Source organism: Triturus cristatus, chromosome 2_1 (genome assembly GCF_964204655.1).
Source record: "Triturus cristatus chromosome 2_1, aTriCri1.1, whole genome shotgun sequence".
In the NCBI taxonomy this organism is placed as follows: Eukaryota; Metazoa; Chordata; class Amphibia; order Caudata; family Salamandridae; genus Triturus; species Triturus cristatus.
The window spans coordinates 130,829,290-130,855,540 of NC_140581.1; the positions used below are offsets into that span (position 1 = coordinate 130,829,290).

At 44.7% G+C, this 26,251-nt stretch overlaps 1 protein-coding gene across 8 annotated transcripts in view; it reads right to left on the reverse strand.

The window, feature by feature from the left end:
* The window catches only part of CELF4 (CUGBP Elav-like family member 4), a 1,309,605-nt gene that overhangs the window by 305,248 nt on the left and 978,106 nt on the right, over positions 1-26,251 (reverse strand). For 7 of the 8 annotated variants that reach the window (XM_085629010.1, XM_085628985.1, XM_085629003.1 and 4 more), the window contains exon 4: positions 2,127-2,255. In XM_085629010.1, coding sequence (XP_085485136.1) covers positions 2,127-2,255 — 129 coding nt within the window. The remainder of the gene's footprint in view (positions 1-2,126; positions 2,256-26,251) is intronic. The other variant, XM_085628957.1, reaches the window with a different exon arrangement.

Consider the following 26,251-nt stretch of genomic DNA (forward strand, 5'->3'; position numbering starts at 1 on the left):
TATCTACATTTGTGTGTGTATCAAATGCAATTGCGCAATTCTCAGTTGAGTACACAAAGTTGATTTTCTTCCAGCACCTATCCTGGCTGAGTGCTTGCTGTTTAAATACCAAGGAAAACACATGCAATGATAAATGCTTACTTTTCTGACTAAGAAGTGGAGCGTAGGGAAGGCAGATATCGTATGTTGTAAAATTGATGTTGTTGTTTGTTGCAATATTTAAAAGACCTTACATATCGTAAACTCATCCAGCAGCGGTCATGACCGGCCACTGCTCCACACTCTGCCATTGCAGTACAATGGAAGGGTATGACCAATGGGTGGAGCCATTGCATGTCCCTTTTTTTAACTTCCGCAAAGATTGGTTGCTATCCATTCATCTGTCAAATTCATGTTTTTTTGTTACCAGACTCAATTGACATCTTTATTTCGGCATTATCCAAACCCAGAATGACACTCCTGCTAACAACATAGACCAACATAGTATGACATGGCATGATACATCAGAACATATCATAAATTGACATACTCATTAATCGTGCTCATACAGCGCGGACCTATTCACTAGGGCACAGCGCGCTTTACATGCAACTAGTTGAAGAATACATATAACTTACATCAATGGGAGCGATGGAAAAAGAACTGGGGATCCTGTTAGGTACACACATTTTGAAGAAGGGGGGTTAGTTCCTTATTGAACTAAACTATGCACTTGAGCCCTGCATCAAAACTCTTGTTTCTAAGACTTCCCTGCCCCTGTGCCTTTACGTAATTAATTTAGTTCCATCTTGTTGAGTGGGTTTAAAAGCAAAGTGGTTGATTTCATTGTTGTTTTCACCATCAACATTTGATCTGGTCTTTAGATGGGGGTAGATGAAAAGGAATTTTAGGTGACCAACAACAGCTACAATTTGTAAACCAGGCAGCTGTGCAGTACGCTTATCCTCCATTTTGATTGGCTCATAGACAATCAATTTCTATCTTGGAGAATTAAAGTCAGAAGCAGAGACAAGCCCAACTTAGGAGAAGGTGGCACATCACTGGGCCTGGTTGCAGGGCCGGCTTTAGGGCAGTGCGACTGGTGCGGTCGCACTGGGCGCTGACCTGTGGAGGGGGGGGGTGCTGTGACCTCAAGGGGGTGCTGTGTTTAGCAATATCTAATGATAGGAGAGATGAGGGGCACTTTTGCAGGTGGTAGGGAGAGAATCCGAGGAGGTGGTCATGGGATGTGGGGGCGCCAAAAGTGATTGTCGCACTGGGCGCCACCAGCGCTAAAGCCGGCCCTGCCTGGTTGCGTAAAATGTGTGTGTCAAGACTGAACACTGGAAGCGACTGACAAACGTATGGAAAGTTTTTCCATACAGCGTTGCCGGCACATTTTGTTGTCTGATTAACAACTATCCCTACTGTAGGTCATAAAATTAATGCCTATTCTCTTTTTGTGAACAAAGTTAATGTTGAACTATAATGTCTTTTTGAAAGGTATCTGAAAAACTAGGAAGACAAGTGGTGCCAGTCTAATCACTAAAAACAATACAGCACTGTAACCCTCCTTGTCTCCTTGCACCAGACATAGTACCTCAAAAAGACAATATCTTACATAAATATTCGGAATTATGTCTAACACTTCAAAGGACCACGCTGACTTTAATGCTAATTTTCAAGGGAAAGGCACATGGGGACTGCATCCTACCTCTAGCTTTGCATCTGGCTTTCTGTCCTCACCACCCCTTAATTTGTACTTAATGTTCCAGCTTGGATAATATTCCTTAAATGTGACATGGCAGGTGCATACAAGACATGTAAGGGAGCATTAAAAGACCATAGAGAATTCAACAAAGTGTAAATTATACTAAATATGTAACTATTCAAATGAGATTGTAGCTCCTTGCTAAGAGCTTGGTACTAGCGCTTCCTTTCATAAACTCTTGATGACGCATGTGTATTGGCAGGTGCTTGGACCAATGTATTAATGTCAATGTGTTATGGATCAGTAAGGTAGTGTGAATGTCCAATGAAGGACCGGTTAATTGAAGGCAAGTGGTAGTCCATTGACAGACAGGATGACAATCAAACTTCTGACTCACTGGGTGTCCAAAAGGAGACAAAAGGAATCCATATCCCACCTTTGCTGTTTCCGTCGGGCCCTCGAAGTATCGTGCACTCCTCGATGCTGCCGAACGCTTCGAATAGCCGACGCACGTCATCCTCAGACTGTTGTTTGTTCAGCATACCGACAAAGAGTTTTCTGTCTTCTGGAACAAAGTTGAGAGATGCTTACCATATTTTGGAGACATTAGAATCAAATCACAAATCTGAGCATGCTATAAACATATTTTACTGATTCTACCATCTTTCCATTAAATAGTTAGTTCATTTTCTAAAGATGCCTGGTTTCCATATACACATTTATCGTATGTGGGTATCATGAAAACTTACGTTGGATGAATGAATGAAAGACATTTATAAAGCGCATGGCTACTCCAACAGGAGTGTTCCAGCGCTAAACAGTCCACAAAAGTCCCAAAAAGTCACAGCAGCTCAGAACCAAGACCAACCTATCTAAAAAGCCAAGGCTCTTCTGGAACAAAAGTTTTGAATTGCCTAGTTTCAACTGACGAGGAAGAGAGTTCCGCAACTTCAGTGCGAGGGAGCTAAAAGAGCTGCCCACCAACGAACTCTATTCACTCTGGGAACCTTCGCTAATAAAGCATCAGAGAACCTCAGACATCTAGAAGGAGAATAGGGAGAAATAAGGGAATGCAAGTAATCTGCGCCTGTTCTCCTAAAAATCCTGTAACAAAAGACCAGGGCTTTACAAACAAGCCGCGTCTTCACCGGAAGCCAATGAAGTTTAGAAAGCGCGGAGCCCATGGACACCATTATCTCCAAGTTACAAGTCCCAGGATGCATCACAACTGACAGTGTAATGATGTGTGTCTCTGAGGGCAAGGTGCAGTGATTACAAGTGGGCCCTATATTTCTTTTATCAATGTTATGTCTTTAAATTGTTAGGACCCGCATCAGACACCTGTGTTACTTCGGTGTCTCCGAGAGACTTAGTAAAATAACTTTTGCTTTTTGGTGGTATCGAGCTCATAGTTTTGCTAGTTCTATAAAACTTTGGTCTAGACCTTCGAGTCTTTCATCTCTTTACTGTTTTACTAGTCGAGCTGTCCTTTCCTTGTACACTCACTTCTCTGAAAGTAAGTCTTGAGTTGTGCCTGTGATACCAAAAGCAAGGAAAACTAGGATTTCTTGTTGGAAAAGACTCCCAGGTGTTTTGGCCTGGTGTCTTCTGTAAAACGAAGACCATATGATACATTACTTTAGAAAACTTGATAAGATACTTTTTCCTGCTGCACACAGGGCCTGAAACTCCCTTGAGGGAAAAATCTGCCACTCATCCTCCGAAAAACATCGACACCCTTCTCTTAAGACAAATGATCTTGTCATTACTTAACTCCCTGCAAGATCATGTGTTTGTTTCTTGTATAGCGCTTCTTGATCCAACATAGGATGTCAGAGCGCTTAGAAGACAGTGCGTGAAAAACAGGTGACAGGAGAACACAGTAGGCCAACCAGATGTGCAGTTCAAAGAATTAAAGAGAAGTAGCACACGGCAGAAGCATAATGAACATTCACACTGAGGCTTACACCCTACTAATGCCACGCAAGCCCTTTCCCTACCACTCATTCTCGCTACATCCCTACACTGCCCTCTCTAAATCTCATTCCCCCAGGTCTCTATCCCGCCTCTCGAACCACTACACCGTCCCCTCTAGATCTCACTCCCCCAGGTCTTTATCCCGCTCCTCGAACCACTACACCGTCCCCTCTAGATCTCACTCCCCCAGGTCTCTATCCCGCTCCTCGAACCACTACACCGTCCCCTCTAGACCCCCAAGTCTCTATCCCACCCCTCTCACCACTACACCGTCCCCTCTAGATCTCACTCCCCCAGGTCTCTATCTCGCCCCTCTCACCACTACACCGTCCCCTCTAGATCTCACTCCCCCAGGTCTCTATCCCGCCCCTCTCACCACTACACCGTCCCCTCTAGATCTCACTTCCCAAGGTCTCTATCCCGCTTCTCGAACCACTACACCGTCCCCTCTAGACCCCCAAGTCTCTATCCCACCCCTCTCACCACTACACCGTCCCCTCTAGATCTCACTCCCCCAGGTCTCTATCCCGCCCCTCGAACCACCACACCGTCCCCTCTAGATCTCACTCCCCCAGGACTCTATCCCGCTCCTCGAACCACTACACCGTCCCCTGTAGATCTCACTCCCCCAGGTCTCTATCCCGTCCCTCTCACCACTACACCGTCCCCTCTAGATCTCACTCCCGCAGGTCTCTATCCCGTCCCTCTCACCACTACACCGTCCCCTCTAGATCTCACTCCCCCAGGTCTCTATCCCGTCCCTCTCACCACTACACCGTCCCCTCTAGATCTCACTTCCCAAGGTCTCTATCCCGCTCCTCGAACCACTACACCGTCCCCTCTAGATCTCACTCCCCCAGGACTCTATCCCGCCCCTCGAACCACTACACCGTCCCCTGTAGATCTCACTCCCCCACGTCTCTATCCCGTACCTCTCACCACTACACCGTCCCCTCTTGATCTCACTCCCCAAGGTCTCTATCCCGCCCCTCTCACCACTACACCGTCCCCTCTAGATCTCACTCCCCCAGGTCTCTATCCCGTCCCCCTCACCACTACACCATCCCCTCTAGAGCTCACTCTCCAAGGTCTCTATCCCGCTCCTCGAACCACTACACCGTCCCCTCTAGATCTCACTCCCCCAGGTCTCTATCCCGCCCCTCTCACCACTACACCGTCCCCTCTAGATTTCACTCCCCAAGGTCTCTATCCCGCCCCTCGAACCACTACACCATCCCCTCTAGATCTCACTCCCCCAGGTCTCTATCCCGCCCCTCTCACCACTACACCGTCCCCTCTAGATCTCACTTCCCAAGGTCTCTATCCCGCTTCTCGAACCACTACACCGTCCCCTCTAGACCCCCAAGTCTCTATCCCACCCCTCTCACCACTACACCGTCCCCTCTAGATCTCACTCCCCCAGGTCTCTATCCCGCCCCTCGAACCACCACACCGTCCCCTCTAGATCTCACTCCCCCAGGACTCTATCCCGCTCCTCGAACCACTACACCGTCCCCTGTAGATCTCACTCCCCCAGGTCTCTATCCCGTCCCTCTCACCACTACACCGTTCCCATCTAGATCTCACTCCCCCAGGTCTCTATCCCGTATCTCTCACCACTACACCGTCCCCTCTAGATCTCACTCCCCCAGGTCTCTATCCCGTCCCTCTCACCACTACACCGTCCCCTCTAGATCTCACTTCCCAAGGTCTCTATCCCGCTCCTCGAACCACTACACCGTCCCCTCTAGATCTTACTCCCCCAGGACTCTATCCCGCCCCTCGAACCACTACACCGTCCCCTGTAGATCTCACTCCCCCAGGTCTCTATCCCGTCCCTCTCACCACTACACCGTCCCCTCTAGATCTCACTTCCCAAGGTCTCTATCCCGCTCCTCGAACCACTACACCGTCCCCTCTAGATCTTACTCCCCCAGGACTCTATCCCGCCCCTCGAACCACTACACCATCCCCTCTAGAGCTCACTCCCCAAGGTCTCTATCCCGCTCCTCGAACCACTACACCGTCCCCTCTAGATCTCACTCCCCCAGGTCTCTATCCCGCCCCTCTCACCACTACACCGTCCCCTCTAGATTTCACTCCCCAAGGTCTCTATCCCGCCCCTCGAACCACTACACCATCCCCTCTAGGTCTCACTCCCCCAGGTCTCTATCCCGTTCCTCTCACCACTACACCGTCCCCTCTAGATCTCACTCCCCATTGTGTCATCACTGCACATTTCCCTCTAGATCTCACCCCCTCTTATCTCTGTTCCTCCCCTCTCACCACTACTGACCCTAAGAGCACCTTCAGTAGGACACGAATGCACGAAGGATCATATATATATATATTGAAACAACAGTCCAAGTGCAGTCGTGCACAAACATGGATACGGACACTGGATTCCCTGGTGCCAAAAATAAAGATTTATTTCATAAAGTGCTGTCCCTGCCGCGTTTCGGCCACGTCTTGTGGCCTTGATCACATGCACAGTGAGCAGTAAAGGAGCCCGTGTGGGCATATACATCGGGTTTGCGATTTGCCAAACTGGCTCTGATCCATGGCACAAGAGGCAGCTTTGTTTTTTTTTTTTTTTACCAGCCTCGTGTACTTAAAAACATAAACAGTACACACATGGGGGGCATTGGCTCAACCCTCTTTATTCATAGGTCTCTTTAACTGTCATTCACTTTTTGCTTCCACTCATCTCAGCCATTGGTTCTTTGCAATGTGAATGACTCCATGTTTTTTTGATGTGCACATCCGGTTAAAAAGAAGTACAGTTCAGGGCCAGGGTTGGTGGGCTAATACCATACTTTATCAATGATTCCTCTTTTTTATTTTCTTTATTATTCTTGTATGCTTTAACTATCTTCAGGTCACAATCCTTCAAAGCCAATAATACATTTCTTTGTACACTACGCAACTTATTTTCCTGTGAAAGTACCCATGCTTGCTAGGAAGCATACCTCCTCTTCCGTCTTCCTCGCAACAGTAATTAACACATGAGCTTTAGGCTCCCAGAGAAACTCCAAACAAAATAAGTTAGTCTACTAGTCTTCCATCTCTCCAACATGGCCCCCAATTTCCTCCACCAATAGGATAAAAGGAGTCATCATACACACCTACGACCTGCAAACAAAAGCCATAGAACATGAAGCCCCCAACAAAGGGGCAGGAGGGAAGGGAAACTATACTGTGGCGAGGAAGACTAGGACTCGGAGTAATGAAGATTACCGGTAAGTAACCGGGGCATTCTCTTCTATTAACATTATATGTTACGGTTAATTTTTTTATTACAATTTCCTCACAAAAATGTGGTTACTACATTTAGGCAGTGGCATGGTCCGCTTTATTTCTTGTTTTTATTTTTGTGTTGTGCTTACAAAAAATAATCATCACACTAGCTTGACATGGCCAGGCCTATTGGCTTTGCCAATGCTTGTTGACCAATGCTGAGGCAGAGAGTTATCCACTGTGTAGCACTGTAAATCCAGAAGTCTAAAAGCACAAATGGTATTTACACCACACTCAATTGTACTTACTTTATTAACTACGAAAGGAAGAAACGCCACCAAGAATGAACCCCATAATAGACAGACTGCACACAGTTCCCCGTAGCATGCGCATTAACTCACTGAGCTGTAGGCATAGAGTCCCTGCTCCCTCCATTCTTCATCTCCCTCATTTACATGCAGCTCTTCAAAGCCTCCATTCACTGTTCCTCAGAGACTGCGTCTGATTTCTCAGTGGGAGAGTTAAGAGCTAAAGAATGGAGAGAGCCCCCACCCCCTCAACAACTCCCCCCCCCCCCCCTCAAGAAATGACTGCATATCAAACGCTGCTGTCATTTTCTAGCGGCACGCGCGCTGAAGTAATTAGGTTTGATGGCTGACCTGAATTCCCCCCAGTCAAATCTGCTCCAATGTTTGTTCTTTTTAAACACAGAAATATTGAGTTTTGCTCTTCACGCTGCCGCCCGCTGAGCTGCTGGGAAAAGCAGTACAGCGGCGCGGCAAGAGAGGCTGCAGGCGCTGAGCCGCCTAGGAGATAGAAAAGGATGGGCGCTCCAAGGAGGTTTGGGCCTTATCCCTATCCAACATGGCGGCGTTCTTGGCCTGGCTACAAAGCAGTGGCATATGCAGAATTCTAAGGAGCCTGAAGTTTAATTAGCACTCTGAATGGCATGCTGAGGTTACCTCAGCCAATCAAAATGGCGAGATTAGGGGACCAATAAACAACTCTTGTTGCCCATATGCTCTTGAGAGATAAGAGCTGTTAATTGCCCTTTCCCCCTCACTATGCACCTTTGCCTTTGGCTCGTATTTCTGGGGCAAGCAATTACCAGTTGTCATTGCCCTGAGCACAGTAAAATACCATCTAAATATCCATTTTGTATATAGCCATAAAGAAAAACAAACACAGAAGTTGATGATAAATACGATTCTAGAGCCCTCGTGTGTTTTCATTAGTAGACCATCAACAGATACAGAATACAACACAGATAAATGTTCATTCAAAGGTCGTCTCCGCACCATGTGCCGTCCCGCTCCCTCAAAACCGGAAATCCCGAAGGAGTGGACAAGAAAACATGTTCGCCTTGCCGCCAACCTATAAAGGCTTTAAACCCCTTTTAAATCCACATGAATTTTAAATAATCTTTAATAAACATTTTTATAGATGCACACCTAAGGTGTATGTGAAGTGTGATGCTCTTTTTCTTGTGACCTTTCAAAATTTCTTGCAAAAACTTTGAAAAATCTGAGAAGGTTGCTCTGTTCCTAATGTTAACAGTATTAGTAACTTTTTCTGTTCTTTTAATATTACCTACTCCACATTTTCCTCAAAAATCTTTCCAAAGCCTGAAAAACGTTATAAAAAAACCTTTTGTGCCACCACTGTAAACATGTTTTTTGTGTGTGAGTGTACTGATTTGACATATCTGTCCTTTCTCCCATGCCAGAACCATCTCTCCACTTTGAAAGTCACAAGGAAAATATATGAAGCGCAGTGCACATCCTGTTCAACAGTACGCTTGTGACAAATGACACATCTACTCTCATAGAAACACTGCCACTCACAAATAAAAATGTTTTTTTTAAAATCCCCTGGCAAAGTCAAAGGGGAAAATTATGCGACAGTCAATAATTGGAAATTTTCACTAAAACCTAGTTTGTGTAATAAAAATGTTAAATTACCCTGCAAGCATCCCATGAGCTACCCTTGCATGCCTTTAGTAGCTATGAATAGTTGGTATCCATAGTGAATAATGTAAAGTTTAACCATATGTAATATATACCAGTGCTTGAGACGGAGAAATAAAAGTGCAGGTACTTTGTACAAGAATAGCTTGCTTGTTTCTGAGAAGTGCTGGTACTCTGCAATTAAAAGTATTACGCTTTTCTTGAGAAATGCAGGTACTCTCCCTCTCAAAATAAAACAAGCATTTACAATGCAATGGTCTCGGCAATATTATAGGTAGAGCTATTGGTATTGCTCATTATTTTTTTATCATTTTTGTATCCCTAAATAAATGGCATTGTCATTTCTATTGGCACAGGCGGTCTTTTTTTCCAGACTGCAGTGACAGCAGGCACACCGATGTGCGCTGCTCACACTGCTCACTTCTCACTAGTGGAGAAGTTATGGCATGACGTCATGCCAGGTGAGCGTTGTAGGGAAGGGAAATCCTTTAAAGAGAGTCATTTTCTCTCTGGATTTCCCTTCTCTTTTTGAAACTCAGGAGCAGCAACATTGTCGTGGTGTCACCAGGGCTTTAAGTAGAAGCTGTTTCAATATTAAATACAACAAGCCAGACAGAGTTGCTGCTTATTTATCTTAAGCAACTAAGAACCATTGACAAAGCCAATAGTCCTAACTTGTTGTAGGTGTGATGTTACTTGTTGTATCATATATCTGGATGCACTTACAAACAGCAAAAATACAAGTTGTGCGACACACTATGCCAAGCACAAATCTTTAGCTTGTGTTTATAAGCCACGCCCTTAATTACATTGGCCACGCCCATTTGAGAGACCCCCAGTTTTTTCATCCCACTTAAAGCCCTGGTTATTAATAATATTCCATCCATCTCTGTGATACCACTTGCTGTGATTTCAGCATGTTAGATCTCATGATGTCAACTCCAGTGATATCATCTGGTTAAAGGTCACTTGCGATGTCATTCAGGGTTTGGTGGTCAAAGGGCATGTGATGTCACTTCCGCTATGCCTGGCATTTGGGTCAACTGACGTCCACAGTAGTACTGCTGGGAGAAAAGCTTGATTTTCGGGTTCGAACGGATAGGTCTGCTGTGCATGTGTTGCACACTTAAGACGGGGCTTCGCTATCCAGGGGGCACGCGCATGGCGATTGTTTATGTAGCGAAATGCAACAGAGCCGACCCACTGCCTCAAGAACAGGCCCCGTACCTACAAGGCTGGACCATCAGCAAGCGTACTCTTACTTCAGGGGGAGCTTGTAATGCCCCGCAACAACAAGCCTTCTGTTCAAGGGTCCAGGCTCTTCCCTGCGCCGCTGTAACAACCATTCATTCGGAAACAGAAGTCTCGGGCTCCTGGTCCAACAATTCAGGACTCTGCATGAAGTAGGAACATGGTAACGTGAGACCCATCTTCCTGGCGGTGCATCTGTCTCCCTGGTGCACCATTATTCTGTCCTGTAGCGATGGCATTAGGCAAACACTGCAAGAGCACGGAGATTAAACACTGCATCAGCCTGTGTGATGTGATCACGGGACAGGTAATGCCCCCCTAATCTCAGGAGATCAGCTGCATTGTTTACGTATTTTGGCAGTGGGAGCATCGTCTTCACATCAGAGACAGTTAGAGAAAGGGAGAACGAGAGGAGAAAAGACAGAGAGAGAGAGAAAGACAGTCGAGAGGATCGAAAACGAGAGTAAGGGGAAACAGACAAAGAGAAGGAAGAGTGACAGAAAAAAAAAAAAGCACACCACTGCCTTTCTCCGAGGCGAAGCAGAAATGCCTCGGAGAAACGCAGCGGTGGTTTCAGATTCGGGGGCGTGTTTTTCTTTTCTCTCCTCTTGCCCTTGGCTGGAGGAGAGAAAAACACGCCTAAAAAAGGGCGTGGCTAAAACGTGGAAAGATGAGCACGGAACACGCCCCTGAATCTGAAAAAGACGGAGCCTATTTGGAGGGACGGCTCTCTCCTCCAATGGCTGGCCTCCGTTTAGGAAGCCAGCCAATGGAGGAGAAGCAAAAAGAGAGGCGGGCTAAGTAGCCACTCTAAGAATCATTAAATCTCCGGACTTCCGGTTCTGCCTTCGGCAGACCGGATGGTCCCTCGACCAAAAAAGTGCTATTTAAAGCACTGATGTAAACTAATAACAAACACTCTTCAAGGTACTCTCTCTGCTACATGATCGTCTCCCTTTCCATCACATCAGGGATCCTGTACCTGGGTTTCACTCACACACCTCAGTGTTCTATGTACACTACCTCTCATTATTGAGATAGACTTGCTTGCAGGAAAAAAGAACAGCTGCCTGAGAGAAGTGTGCTGCTCCCCCTTGGGTTTAGGGCCACAAAATATCAAACTTCCACAATATAGACAATGAGACCTACTGAACATTAGACCTTTCCTCATTAACACAATCCGAGCTGTCATATGCTCTTCTGGTCAACAATGAGGTAAAGGAAGGGTCCTATTACCTCGTATGCCTCAATTTTGCAGTTACCCAATCCATGACTGACTATTGCGCTCTATTTTTAAGGTGGTCTTCTGACCAAACAAGATGGCGGAGTTCAAAAGGGTGCCACCCTATGCAGAGGACCTCATACTGTGTCTGAAAAGATCTGATCCTATGTTATGTTGGGCAGATTTTTATAGCGTGCATTCCAAAATTTGCATGGCCTCATAGCGTGGCGAAAGTACTAGTACCTTCACACTGTTTCAGCTGGCACCTTATTGTTAAATTGGATCTTCAGTAGTGTAGGCATAGCTCATGCGGTTCGGCGCTCAGGTGGGGAAAGGGAGCCTGGGCATGTCCCCCACCTGGCTGTGTAATGAAGCTTGGTGGGGAAGATGTAAAGTGCGCAAAACTGTTTTGCCGGACCAAGACAGCTGGCCAAACAGTCATGCAGAGTAAAGGTGTGCTCATCACTCCGCCCTCCCTGCACCCAGGAAGAGAAAAAAATTCAACAAATATAACGTCTCGTTATTATCATTTTATTTTTCCTCTGCACTGCTCTGAAACCAGTGGGGCAAAGCTCCTGTGCCTTAGCGGAGGAGCCGCCCCTGTCTGACACCCTTCAGAAATGCTGATCACTGTTCCGCACCTGTTCTTTCTGACAGCAGGCTTCTGACAATGCATGAGCCTCATACACGTTCAGCCAGTGAACAATGTGAAAGGTCCTGGCCTTACCCTTGGGCACTTCCCGTAAGTTATTGGCGTGGTCCAAGCCCCAAAAGCCCTTATAAATGACAATGTTTCAGGTTATCGCTCATTCTGGCCTCATGAACCTTGAATGGGACAGTAAATCCCACAAGGTACGGTATCAAATTTATCATTGGGGGAAATTACTTGCTCGCATGTCCAGCCAAACTGGAGCCAAGCCATAAATGTGGCCCGATTTTCTTCACCGGAATCATATTTTTTACAGGTAAACTTTGCTCCATTCAGCACTACTACAGGCAGTACTTTATTTTGACATTTCAGTTTAGAATGTTATCCCAACTTGTCGACTCTAAAACAGGCCCCCGGTTATGCTTTGGTCATGTGTTTTTTCTAGCAAGAAGTTCTTCAATTCGGCATCACCAAGAGCTTTGTCAGGTTGTGAACCTTACCAGATCAGCTATCATAATACCTATACTGCATCAGTTATGTATTGAAGCGATTACGTGTCCCTCAGCACACAAAAAATTCCCCTATCAGAGGTACCCGGGTCTGATTTTCTGAAATGAAATGGTGCCGGGTGATAACCTTAATTTCAGGATTGGGAACTCCACAACACCACAAAAGACCAAACCACCAAGCCCTCCTGCTCTCACACATTTAGCTCCAGAGCTAATGTGTCACAAGAATTGCTAGCCCACATGTATTTCAAGCTGTTGGTTTTATGGGAAAAAAAAGAATTTGGGGTAGATTGTGTGAGACTACTTTGCATTTTTGCTTTGCAGTCACATTTATTTCAACACATCAAATAATTGCGTCTCTACTGCTACCTCACCTCGGAAGCAAAGGCAGAGGTTTTGGGGCCTGTTGTATCAACTTTCATCCATGATCAATCTCAAATCTTCTGGGTTCACCAAGATGAGCCATTCAAATTTGATTAAACTTTGATCTTAACAATCACAGCATTTAGCAACACAGTAAATAATTTGACTCCGAACTCTCATTTTAATTCCAATGATCACCTTCCATCCCTCAGCCCATTTTGTGATGGGCCTAGCATCAACCTCACCAACCCTGCCTCCAACCGCAGCTGCAGAACGTCTCTCGCTAACTCCCCTGTGGTTATCCATACGGCATGACCTTGTGGTTCCTCACAGTCCTCTCTCCCTGACCCGTACGGCTCCTCCTCTCTGACTTGCATCACAGGTCAATTCATTATGGCATCATCCCAGAAACTATCTCATTGGCTGATAGTTGTGATTTGAATATGTTATTTACAAAGATGGAGCTTTAGGCTAAGGAATGAAAGTACTGGCATCAATAGTAACACAGGCTGGAAAATGTGCTTTCTATACTAATAAATGTTTTACTGTCTGAAGCACTGAATCTCCTCAGAGGCACTGACACTGGAATAGGGTCCCTTTATATCATCTCATGTGTAGAAGTGTGAAGTTCAGCTTGGACACAGTAACACTCCATGATGGCTTATCATGATATATATATATATATATATATATATATATATATATATATATATATATATATATATATATATATGTATATATATTATCTACTGGCGGTCGCCAGTAGATAGTTATAGTTAGGACCGTGTTTCCATAGGAAATCCGCAACATTCTATTTGGAATAACTTTGGCGCCGGTTGACGAATCCTCGCGAAATTTTTGAAATAGGTGGGGCGCTCTGCTCCGCTCCTACCCTGAAAGTCTCGGGGGGATTCGTCAAGCGGGGGCTGAGAAAAAAGGGGGGTCCCAAAACGCGTTTTCCCCATGCAATTTTCCATAGGGACCTTTAGTCCAAGGTACAGTCCGAACGGCTGAACAGAATTACTTGAAATTTGGCAGAGAGGTAGTCCTCAGCTCAGGGATGTGCCTTTTGCATATATGGAGTCAATCTGTTCAGTAGTTCCTGAGAAAATTGCAGTTAAAAGCACATATATATCTATAGCTGCACACAGTGCGCGCACCGTGCGAGCACCGTGCGCGCACCGTGCGAGCACCCTAACGTGCGCGAGCGTAATTCTGATTGGTGGTTACATGTTAGTCAACGTTCGAATCGGTCGAAATCAGGAAGTGTCGGCCGCATTTTGTTTGTTTTCAGTGCGAGAGTGAAAAAGGAAGGTGGCGAACGTGAAAAGGGGGCAGGGTAGAGAGTTCCTGACCCCCTAGCCTTTGTCAGGGGTCCCTGACGGACCCCGAAGGCAGAAAAAAACATTTTAATTTTTTTTTTTTTAAATCGCGGGGGTGCGGTGAAAAAACAAAAAAAAAAAACATTTTTAACATTTTTTTAATACGTAGTTTATTGTAAAATAAATATATAAAAAAAATAATAATACATACATAACTTAGCATTTAAAAAAACGTACAAATTCACTGAAAAAACCATAGGTTTCACACACGTTATAGTTAGGAATTAGCATTTAAAAAACCTTGCAAATTCAAAACCATAGGTTTCACACATGTTATAGTTAGGTGGATATTTCACTCGTAAAAAACCAATGAAATTCTCCCGTTATAGTTAGTTCAGATAACTATAACTCGCGCGGCCGCCACTCTATCACAAGGATGATGTCATCAGTGATGTCATCAGTGATGCCACTGACCATGTCATGAGTGATGTAATATGTGACGTCATCAGCAGTGGATTGCGGGTGCGCGAGTTATAGTTATCTGAACTAACTATAACGGGGGAATTTCATTGGTTTTTTACGAGTGAAACATCCACCTAACTATAACATGTGTGAAACCTATGGTTTTTTAAGTGAATATATATATACATACATATATATATATATATACGCATGGCTTGATCGAAACGCGTCTTGGTGAACAGGTTGCAGTAGAAGATAGACGATAATATTGGAGTCTTTGTACCTGATTTGATTCGAAATCTACATACCGGGATGGGTGTGGATATATATATATATATATATATATATATATATATATATATATATATACACACACATATATATGTATATATGTATGTATATATATATATTATCGCTCTTGTTCCACCTCCATGTGAAGCACTCTCGGGCGGGTGCGTGTATGCGGCAGTGGATTCCGCAATTTATTTTCGCTCCTATTTTCTTTCCTTAAAGAAAATCAGCACTCGCGGGGGGCGTTTGAAGAACTTTATTCTCCAGCAACAAGCAACAACGATTGTTGCTTGTTGCTAGAGAATAAAGTTCTTCAAATGCCCCCCGCGAATGCTGATTTTCTTTCAGGAAAGAAAATGGGAGCGAAAAAATATATATATATATATATATATGCACAAACGCTCTCACCAAGTTTGCAGAAAGAAAACGAGCCAGCCACTCCAGCTGCGGATGTAATTCAATCCAATTTATTGGGCACAAAGAAAGTCTTTGTGCCCAATAAATTGGATTGAATTACATCCGCAGCTGGTGCGGCTTGTTTTCTTACCGCAAACTTGGTGAGGACTTTTGTGCATGTATTGATACAGTGGCGTCCGCATGTACGAGCCCTGACCCGCTTGGAAGGGCATTCGTTTGGTGACATTCCCCGCTGCAATATATATATATTTACAAACATACAAAAATAGATATATATATATCTATATATATATATATATATCTATATATATATATATAGATATATATATATATACTCACACATATATAAATACATGGATGTATGTGAGTATATATATATTGCAGCTGGGAAAATTAGAAGAAGAGCAGATCTTTGTAGGATATAAAGGACATACGATGAACGACCAAGAAGCACCACCTGAAAGCAAGAAGAAAGGTTTAAATGGAAGGGTGGGAAGGAGGACACTGATCTCCAAGGGCTCTGAGAGCAGCCGAATCAGGGAAGGCGGACATTTTGCTCGCCAAGACGCAGATGACATTTCAGATCAAATTAAACTCCGCATTCTTAAAAGACTCTGGTAAGGGTAATTGAAACACTTCTTCACAATTGCCTTGAACCCAAGTGGTATGTCCCCTGTTCCCACATACATCATCCCTGCTCCCCCCAGTGCCAGACGCTCCGGCCCCCTTAATATTAAACTCTGTGATTAAATGGGATTCGGTGGGTGACAGAGGGCTGAGAACCTGCCACTTCTTAATCCCCTTCTCTCCTTTTGCTTAAAAATTCCATTTCCTTAGTTTGAAAAAAAAGGAAAAAGAATTATCCGCCTATGTCTAATTTAAATTCTGGCATTGCCGGGTCCCGTTCCTTCAGTGCCTCGCTTGACGCCTGAATATATTCCGTTATTACCATTATTACAGCATTTTGATTGCATTAGAATTCATCCACACGCCCCTCTCTATATTTCCACTTTTCTCTTGCCAGGTTTTGTTTTTTTTTTTTACTAATTTCTTGCTTTTTTAAATTATGCAGAATATCATTAGGGATCTCCAGCAACACCTTCTCTTTTGCTTTTCATAAAATCATGATTTCGATGTTTCCAAGTGCAAACAAAGAGGAAGGAAGAACCGCGTCAGCCCCACCATGAGGAGTTTCCTTAGTGAAACAGCAGCTGATCCTCAAAGTATGAGGGTATTTTTACCTGAGGAGGCAACGACCTAAGGGCAATTGGGTCCTTTATAGAGCCTTCTGGATAGTTTTTTTGTCTTTCTGCTGCATATTTTACTCCTGGTTTCCTCTACCGTCCTGTTCATACTTCTATCCCTCGTTCTTGTTTCCAGTAGTCTTCTCTTTAATTCTTGTCTATGGTTTATCTGCTTCGTTTAAATTCCTGGTTCTCAGTTCTCTCCTGCGTATACATTCTCTTGTGTAATATTCCTGCCTCCATTGACCTCTTCTTCAACCTATAGCAGTTATCATGCTTTTAACCTATAGCGATAATCATGCCTTTAACCTATAGCGGGTATCATGCCTTTAACCTATAGCAGTTATCATGCCTTTAACCTATAGCGGTATCATGCCTTTAACCTATAGCGGTATCATGCCTTTAACCTATAGCGGGTATCATGCCTTTAACCTACAGCGGGTATCATGCCTTTAACCATGGCGTTTATCATGCCTTTAATCTATAGCGGGTGTCATGCTTTTAAACTATAGCAGTTATCATGCCTTTAACCTATAGCGGTATCATGCCTTTAACCTATAGCAGTTATCATGCCTTTAACCTACAGCGGGTATCATGCCTTTAACCATGGCGTTTATCATGCCTTTAAGCTATAGCGGGTGTCATGCTTTTAACCTATAGCAGTTATCATGCCTACAAATGCACGCATCTGTGACGTTTCACCAGCTTTATGGCTAGTTTCCCATAACCTACTGTTGATACTTTCCCCTCTCCTGCAGCTAATAGATGTTCTCAGTGCGGTTTCTGTGTGGGGGCTGTTCAGCTCCTAATACCTGTATGCAGTGCTTAATTTGCAAAATAATAAAAGCCATGGCCCAAAGTAGTGTTGCGAAGACCACGACTAGCGCTATCGAAAGTCGGGGAGCCGAATACCAGGGCTGGGTGGTCTTGATTCCACCTTATGCCCTTGAATCCACCACCAGACTCTTCCTACGTCTTTATTTCACTTTCTAGGCTCTTTTCTCTTCCAGTTCTTTCACTTTCTCTCAGTTTTTACGTGTTTCTCTTCCTCCTCCTTTCCCCTTTTGTATTTTTCTCTCTCTTGCTCTGCATGAAAGTGTTTTGAGGAACAATAAGTGCCGGTCCCCAAGAATGAGTTCCGGCGGCCCCCACCAGCAACCACTGGTTCAAATTAAGCGCTGTATGCATATTAATGCCTTATTTTTCAAGCCAGTTTTCCTACTTGCACAGTATCTTGATTGCCATGAGTACCTCTCATGTCTGCCTTCAATGCCAGCCAAGACGTAATACTGATAAAACCCCTTAAGTTAAATATCATACAACTTAAGAATAAAAAACAGAATGAAATACGAATATAGAAAGAATCCGTCAAAGAAAGAAACACTTGTTCTTGATTGAAACGATCTTCTGTTTGTGCGCTGCTCTTTGCATCCTGCCTGCTTTCAGTCTCCTCCTGTTTATGTATTCGCATGAGTAAACCTGCCTGCTTCAATTCCCCTCTTGTTTAAGTCTTCTATTGAGGATTCAGGCTGTGTTCAATTCCCTCGTGTGTGCCGGGTCTTCAGCACTCCTATCTGTTGCAGCCTGCTCTGTCACATCATGCCTGTGTCCACCCCCTTTTCGTGGTGCCTCTCCCTTGGTGTAACACGAGCCTCTCCTGCTCTACTTCCTATCTCTTCTCTCACTTCTGTCACACTGCCTCCCTTTCCCTCTCTCCCAGAGTATCCTCTGCTTCCCGCCTGCTTGTCAGCCCAGTGTTCCCCCTGCTTGTCAGAGTATCCCTCTGCTTCCTGCCTGCTTGTCAGCTCACTTGTCCCCCTGCTTGTCAGAGTATCATGTCTGCTTCCTGCCTGCTTGTCAGCACACTTGTCCCCCTGCTTGTCAGAGTGTCATGTCTGCTTCCCAATCTCTTCCAGCGCGTGCTTTTTGAGAAGCATGCCTGCTTCCAAATCCTTTTTGTCTTTGCCTCTGCCTGGTTACCATGCCTGCTTCGCAACCCGTTCTCTTCACTGCATAGATTCACACTAGCCTTCGGTTTGTTCTCTTCACTCCATTGATTCACACCAGCCTTCTGACTGTTCTCTTCACTCCATAGATTCACACCAGCCTTCGGCTTGTTCTCTTCACTCCATTGATTCACACAAGCCTTCTGACTGTTCTCTTCACTCCATAGATTCACACTAGCCTTCGGTTTGTTCTCTTCACGCCATTGATTCACACAAGCCTTCTGACTGTTCTCTTCATTCCATAGAGTCACACCAGTCTCCTGTTTGTTCTCTTCACTCCATAGATTCACACTAGCCTTCAGTTTGTTCTCTTCGCTCCATTGATTCACACAAGCCTTCTGACTGTTCTCTTCACTCCATAGATTCACACTAGCCTTCGGTTTGTTCTCTTCACACCATTGATTCACACAAGCCTTCTGACTGTTCTCTTCATTCCATAGATTCACACCAGCCTTCTGACTGTTCTGTTCACTCCCTAGATTCACACCAGCCTTCTGTCTGTTCTCTTCACTCCATTGATTCACACCAGCCTTCTGACTGTTCTCTTCATTCCATAGATTCACACTAGACTTCGGTTTGTTCTCTTCACACCATTGATTCACACAAGCCTTCTGACTGTTCTCTTCATTCCATATATTCACACCAGACTTCTGTTTGTTCTCTTCATTCCATAGATTCACACCAGCCTTCTGTTTGTTCTCTTCACTCTATAGATTCACACCAGCCTTCTGTCTGTTCTCTTCACTCCATTGATTCACACAAGCCTTCTGAATGTTCTCTTCATTCCATAGATTCACACTAGACTTCGGTTTGTTCTCTTCACACCATTGATTCACACAAGCCTTCTGACTGTTCTCTTCATTCCATATATTCACACCAGACTTCTGTTTGTTCTCTTCATTCCATAGATTCACACCAGCCTTCTGACTGTTCTCCTCACTCCATTGATTCATACAAGCCTTCTGACTGTTCTCTTCATTTCATAGATTCACACTAGCCTTCGGTTTGTTCTCTTCACTCCATTGATTCACACAAGCCTTCTGACTGTTCTCTTCACTCCATAGATTCACACTAGCCTTCGGTTTGTTCACTTCACACCATTGATTCACACAAGCCTTCTGATTGTTCTCTTCATTCCATAGATTCACACCAGCCTTCTGGCTGTTCTCTTCACTCCATAGATTCACACCTGACTTCCGTTTGTTCTCTTCATTCCATAGATTCACACCAGCCTTCTGTTTGTTCTCTTCACTCTATAGATTCACACAAGCCTTCTGACTGTTCTCTTCATTCCATAGATTCACACCAGCCTTCTGACTGTTCTCTTCACTCCATAGATTCATACCAGCCTTCGGTCTGTTCTCTTCATTCCATAGATTCATACCAGCCTTCTGTCTGTTCTCTTCACTCCATAGATTCACACTAGCCTTCGGTTTGTTCTCTTCACGCCATTGATTCACACAAGCCTTCTGACTGTTCTCTTCATTCCATAGAGTCACACCAGTCTCCTGTTTGTTCTCTTCACTCCATAGATTCACACAAGCCTTCTGACTGTTCTCTTCATTCCATAGATTCACACTAGACTTCGGTTTGTTCTCTTCACACCATTGATTCACACAAGCCTTCTGACTGTTCTCTTCATTCCATAGATTCACACCAGCCTTCTGTTTGTTCTCTTCACTCTATAGATTCACACCAGCCTTCTGTCTGTTCTCTTCACTCCATAGATTCACACTAGCCTTCGGTTTGTTCTCTTCACGCCATTGATTCACACAAGCCTTCTGACTGTTCTCTTCATTCCAAAGAGTCACACCAGTCTCCTGTTTGTTCTCTTCACTCCATAGATTCACACTAGCCTTCGGTTTGTTCTCTTCACTCCATTGATTCACACTAGCCTTCTGACTGTTCTCTTCACTGCATAGATTCACACTAGCCTTCTGATTGTTCTCTTCATTCCATAGATTCACACAAGCCTTCTGATTGTTCTCTTCATTCCATAGATTCACATCAGTCTTCTGACTGTTCTCTTCACCCCATATATTCACACCAGACTTCTGTTTGTTCTCTTCATTCCATAGATTCACACCAGCCTTCTGTTTGTTCTCTTCACTGCATAGATTCACACTAGCCTTCTGATTGTTCTCTTCATTCCATAGATTCACACTAGCCTTTAGTTTGTTCCCTTCACTCCATTGATTCACACAAGCCTTCTGACTGTTCTCTTCACTCCATAGATTCACACTAGCCTTCTGACTGTTCTCTTCACTGAATAGATTCACGCTAGCCTTCGGTTTGTTCTCTTCACTCCATAGATTCATGCTAGCTTTCGGTTTGTTCTCTTCACTCCATAGATTCACACTAGCCTTTGGTTTGTTCTCTTCATTCCATAGATTCACATCCGTCTTCTGACTGTTCTCTTCACTCCATAGATTCAGACCAGCCTTCTGACTGTTCTCTTCACTCCATAGATTCACACTAGCCTTTGGTTTGTTCTCTTCACTCCATTGATTCACACCAGCCTTCTGTTTGTTTTCTTCACTCCATTGATTCACACAAGCCTTCTGATTGTTCTCTTCATTTCATAGATTCACACTAGCCCTCTGACTGTTCTCTTCATTTCATAGATTCACGCTAGCCTTCGGTTTGTTCTCTTCACTCCATAGATTCACGCTAGCCTTCGGTTTGTTCTCTTCACTCCATAGATTCACACTAGCCTTCGGTTTGTTCTCTTCATTCCATAGATTCACATCAGCCTTCTGACTGTTCTCTTCACTCCATAGATTCATACCAGCCTTCTGACTGTTCTCTTCACTCCATAGATTCGCCTGCTTTCCCCAGGAGTCTGGGATCCAAGGGAGATCTGCCAGAATAGGCAGAAATCCTTGGCTCACATCAGGGAGAGGATTTAAGGTTCCTTCTTGATAATGGTTCAGTGTAGCTCGAGCCTTGGTGTCCTCGGTTTCTGTCCTTGGTCTGAGCACCATGAAGCCTTGCAGCTTCCAAGCGCTATATATGTAATAAATAATAATAATAAATAAAGTGTATCGGCACATGCATTCGTAGACGTAGTACATTACACTACAAATCATTATTAGGTAAGAACTCAAAACTGAATGGAAAGGGTGCCTAGCCCTCCCAAGGGGCAGCGCAAAACAACACAGCATAAATGAGCATAACACATTATATAACAAAGCACCTAAAAACAGATTCAAGAAGGCTAGCAAACGCTTTCAGTGTTTGAGCTCCAGTCCACCTAGGACCCAAAGTATAGGAGTAAAGGAGTCTGTCATCTGAATCTAACAGAAGGGTGGTCAAGCAGAGCTGTGCTGAACACAGTGGCTAATTTGTCAAAGTAAAACGTGCTGGGGCTCTCCTCAGGGGGCAGCGCTAACAGGAGAAATGTGCTGGTGCAAACTGCCTCCTGTCTAGAGCCCCAGCACATAATTGTCTGGAGAGGACTTGGCCTAATGGCTAGAGCTGCTGATTTAGAAGCTGGGGAACCGGGTTCGAGTCTCGGCGTGGCTCAAGATCCTGTGATTCTGGGGAAAATCATGTGTATTCCAAATGAGTGTGTCCTTAATTGGTGCTATAAGCGCATGTGGTGAGGATTAGGTGCTGGTGCTGAGCCCGGAAAGCACCGGCTCAAATTAAGCACTGGCTGAACATGTCCTGATGAATGCCTCCTTGCAGTGCCTGGGAAAGGAAGGTCAGGTGCAAGAGAAGGTACATCCAAGGAAAAAAAGGGGAAAGATGCTGGGACATAATGAGAAGGCGTGCCCCCACCCTTACTCCTGAGCCATGTGCAGTGTATTGTACTGCTCCTTACAGAATCACACCTGCTCCATCATGACACTTTGTAATAAACACATTGTAATAACCAGGTGTGAAAAGGAGTTTCTCAGGCTCTGAGAGCTCATAAATAACAATTCTCAGAACTAGTGCCCAGCATGGATGCACCGCAAGAGGAAACAGATTTCAGGCGTTTCTCTGCTTTTCTTCTCTCAGTGAGGCTGGCCTCGAGATGGGAGCGTACTGTGCAGTTTCCTATCACATGGATGTGTGTACAGAGGGTACTGTATGCCTGTATGTTATCCTATCATATAGATCTGTGTAAACAGGGTACAGAGGGTGCTGTAAACATTTGCAGTATCGAGCATGTGGATCAGAGTACACAGTTTACTGTATCCCGTGCACTATCTCACCTTGTGGATTTGTGTACAGAGCAGGGCTTTAAGTGGACCGGGTCTCACCGGGTCTGAGCACCGGCAGTTCTTTACAGTAGGCCTCGAAACGGGTCTCTATCGGACTCTGTTTTGTGCCCTAGCACAGGCGGTCTGTTTGTTCCCGGGCTGCAGTGACAGCAGTCTGGTGTCACTGCAGTCCGGAAAAAAAGTGCCAGGGCAGAAAACAGAGCCTGACAGAGACCCGTTTGGAGACAGCAGGCACATCCATTTGCGCGCGCTCACACTGCTCACTTCTCACTAGTGGAGAAGTTACGGCATGACGTCATGCCAGGTGAGCGTTGAAGGGGAAGGGCAATCCTTTAAAGAGAATCATTTTCTCTCTGGATTTCTCTTCTCTTTTTGAAACTCAGGAGCAGCAACATTGTCGTCGTGTCTGTCACCAGGGGATTAAGTGGAAGCTTTTTCAATATTTATATACAAGCCTTAGTTGCCGCCTATTTATCGTATGCAACTAACAACCACTGACAAAGCCAATAGTTCTGACTTGTTATAGGTATGATGTTACTTGTATCATATATCTGGATGCAGTGACAGAAACAGCAAAATACAAGTCGGGCGGCACACTATGCTAAGCACAGATTTGTAGGTATTTTAAGTCACGCCCATAATTACATTGGCCACGCCCCTTTGAGAGACCCCCCAACCCCCCCTGTTCTTTCATCCCACTTAAGGCCCTGGTACAGAGGGCACTATAAGCCTATTCTGCACAGAAGATCACGCAGGTGTGTGCTGCGTCCTACCATGTATGTATGTATGTGCACAAAAAGTACTGCTGAAATGTCCTCGGTACATTACAATGCAAAGATTTGCCCAATTGTTTTAAGTTGTCGCAAAGTTGAAATATTGTTCTATCCCTCCGCCCTTGGTTGACCCGTTCACGTTTACAGCACCAGTTGCCTAGATTAGGAAATTATTCTGAGCTTGCTCTACGAAGTTTTAAAACGAAAATGAGGATGTTCCACACCAAATTTCTCATACCAGCTGATTCTGCTTGGGTTATGATTCTAGGGTGCTGATTCTTGATAAAAGGCACAAAGGGGTTCACGTCATCACGGGGTTTTCCTTCAATGTGCAGTATTGGTTCTTTTCACATTGTTTCTCCTTGCCAGATCCGTGAAATCTTTGGCATCACCAAGAAGAAAGAAGAGCACTCAGAAGGCGGCCATTTTACAAGGCACGTGAGGCGTGCGTGCGGCCCCACACTATCTTACTACCCACATACTTTGTGGTGCGGCTCATGCATAGGTGAGAAAATGAACTATTTGAGTGTTTTTTTCTCATTTTTGTGTGCCAGTGCAGTGGAAGAACCTGGAAAGAGTTAAATATGCCTCCAAACTACTCTGGTACAGTATGAGACATCTGTAACCCCCCCGCCCCCATGCCAGATCCCAGAAGCCACACTGACATTTCTGAGGGTCAGAAACAATTAGCATGGCCCACGCGCACCTCCATTCACCAGCCCGCCAGCAGCAGGAAGTGTAATGCACCCACGGACTGAAACCTCCCCACAGAGAGCCGAGAGGGGCCGACACAGCTGCGCCCCTGATGGGATGCGCGCCGACATCTGTCATAACGTATCAGGGCCCGCTGCTCCGCACGCCCCAGTGTATTCTGGGCACGACACAGAATCTAGAGCCCGGCCATGCTGTGTAGCATGGCATTTAGGACCGAGCGCGCGAGCCGGGACCCAGGCAAGGGAAATGAATGCGCAGTGACAACCGCCTTAAGGACCGTCACGTGTCCGGGAAGATTTCTTTCCTCCCTTTGGCCCCCAACATAAATTTCTAAAACGTACATATAAAAAATAAATGCCATCTTTGCAGCTTGACATCTATTACTCGAGCCCAAAGGTGATTTTTTTTATAGATTTTACTCTGCCGAAAGAGCTGGTTTATTGTGTGGGGTTTGTAATAAAAAAGCAATAACACAAGGCAGGGTAAACTGTTAGGAAGAATGGGAAATGAATTTGGATGAAAGACAGCACCTCCGAGAAATTAAAAAAAAAGAGGTTTGATGAAGAGCTTTGTTTATTTTTCTTGCTTAAAAAGTGCCCACGTGACTCCTCTTTAAAAAGAATGGTGGGATGTTGTGCATCCTGTAAGGATGCTTCTCTGACCTAAGCCACCCGGTGCATCTGTAAGGATGATGGGGGGACCCTATAAACATTTGCAGGAGGCCCTTCAAATTTCACTTTGCCTGGCCGCCTCACCGAAGGAGAGAGGAGGGTCCGGTGAGACTTGCGCCTCCCTGTAACGCCAGGCCTGCAATGTCCTGTATTACGTCTCAAACAGAAAGCCCTACCATGGTCATGGTACGACATTTCTTAGCCAAAGGGAGGTTCATAGCGATTAGTTACTTTATCACATCTCTTGATGATTTGCGGTGGTCCCTGATAACTCCTCTCACCGCTTCTATCACACTCGAACAGTCTCCATTCTTCCTGAACAGGAAATAGGAAACAGGAAACAGGAAATGGGAAACAGGAAACAGGGTTTCCTCTTCATTTAAAACCCTCCACTGAGTGCCAATCCTAGTGATAGTTGAATTGTGTGGTCATCGGCATCACACTCAATAGTTCTACAATTGATTTCATAACTACCTAGACTACCTAGACTAAAGAGACCCGGAGATAAATCATATCCTTTCTAGTAATCCCTACTATGTCAAGGGTCCAACTAGACACTCTAGTCACTTTATCTGACCTTGACCTGACTCAACGGATAGGTTTTGTTCTGTGCCCTATTGCTTCCCTTTGCACGAATTGTTATGTATACGTGACTTACCTGCATTTATCTGTTTTGTATAATTAGCCTATTTTAATGTAAAGCGCTCCGATATCCGCAAGGATCTTGTTCGCGCTCTATAAAACCTTCAAAATAAATAAATAAATACCTGGAAACCCAGACATGAAATCATTGGTCACCTGTCCCTGAACAATGACTCCAGTGGAGATGTTTCCCTTGAGTTTCTGATGGGCCCAGCGCTTCACCGGCTTTGGCATTGGTCTCCTTTTCATTCCGTCTTTGCTTCAATCTCTCGTAGTTTTATATGAATCATTGCAACTGCCTGCCTGTGTTTTTACTTGCTATATGACGTTATTCCCCAGTTGATTGGAGGTCAACACAACGACAGAAAAACACCACGACTGAATACAAATGTGGCATTGTGACCTGCAAATTATTCACTACAAGGTGCCAGCACAAAGGCAAAGTAAACATAGCAAGTAAGTACATAAATATTGTGACAAAACACTGTTTTAAAGTAAATTGCCAGTTTATTAAAATTAATAAGGATGGAATGAAAGCAATGATCATCTTAAGCAGCCGATGGAATGAATTTTGGCCTTGGAAAGATTTTCAATTAAAAAACCCAGCGCAAGGAAGAGTTGCCAGTCACGGGT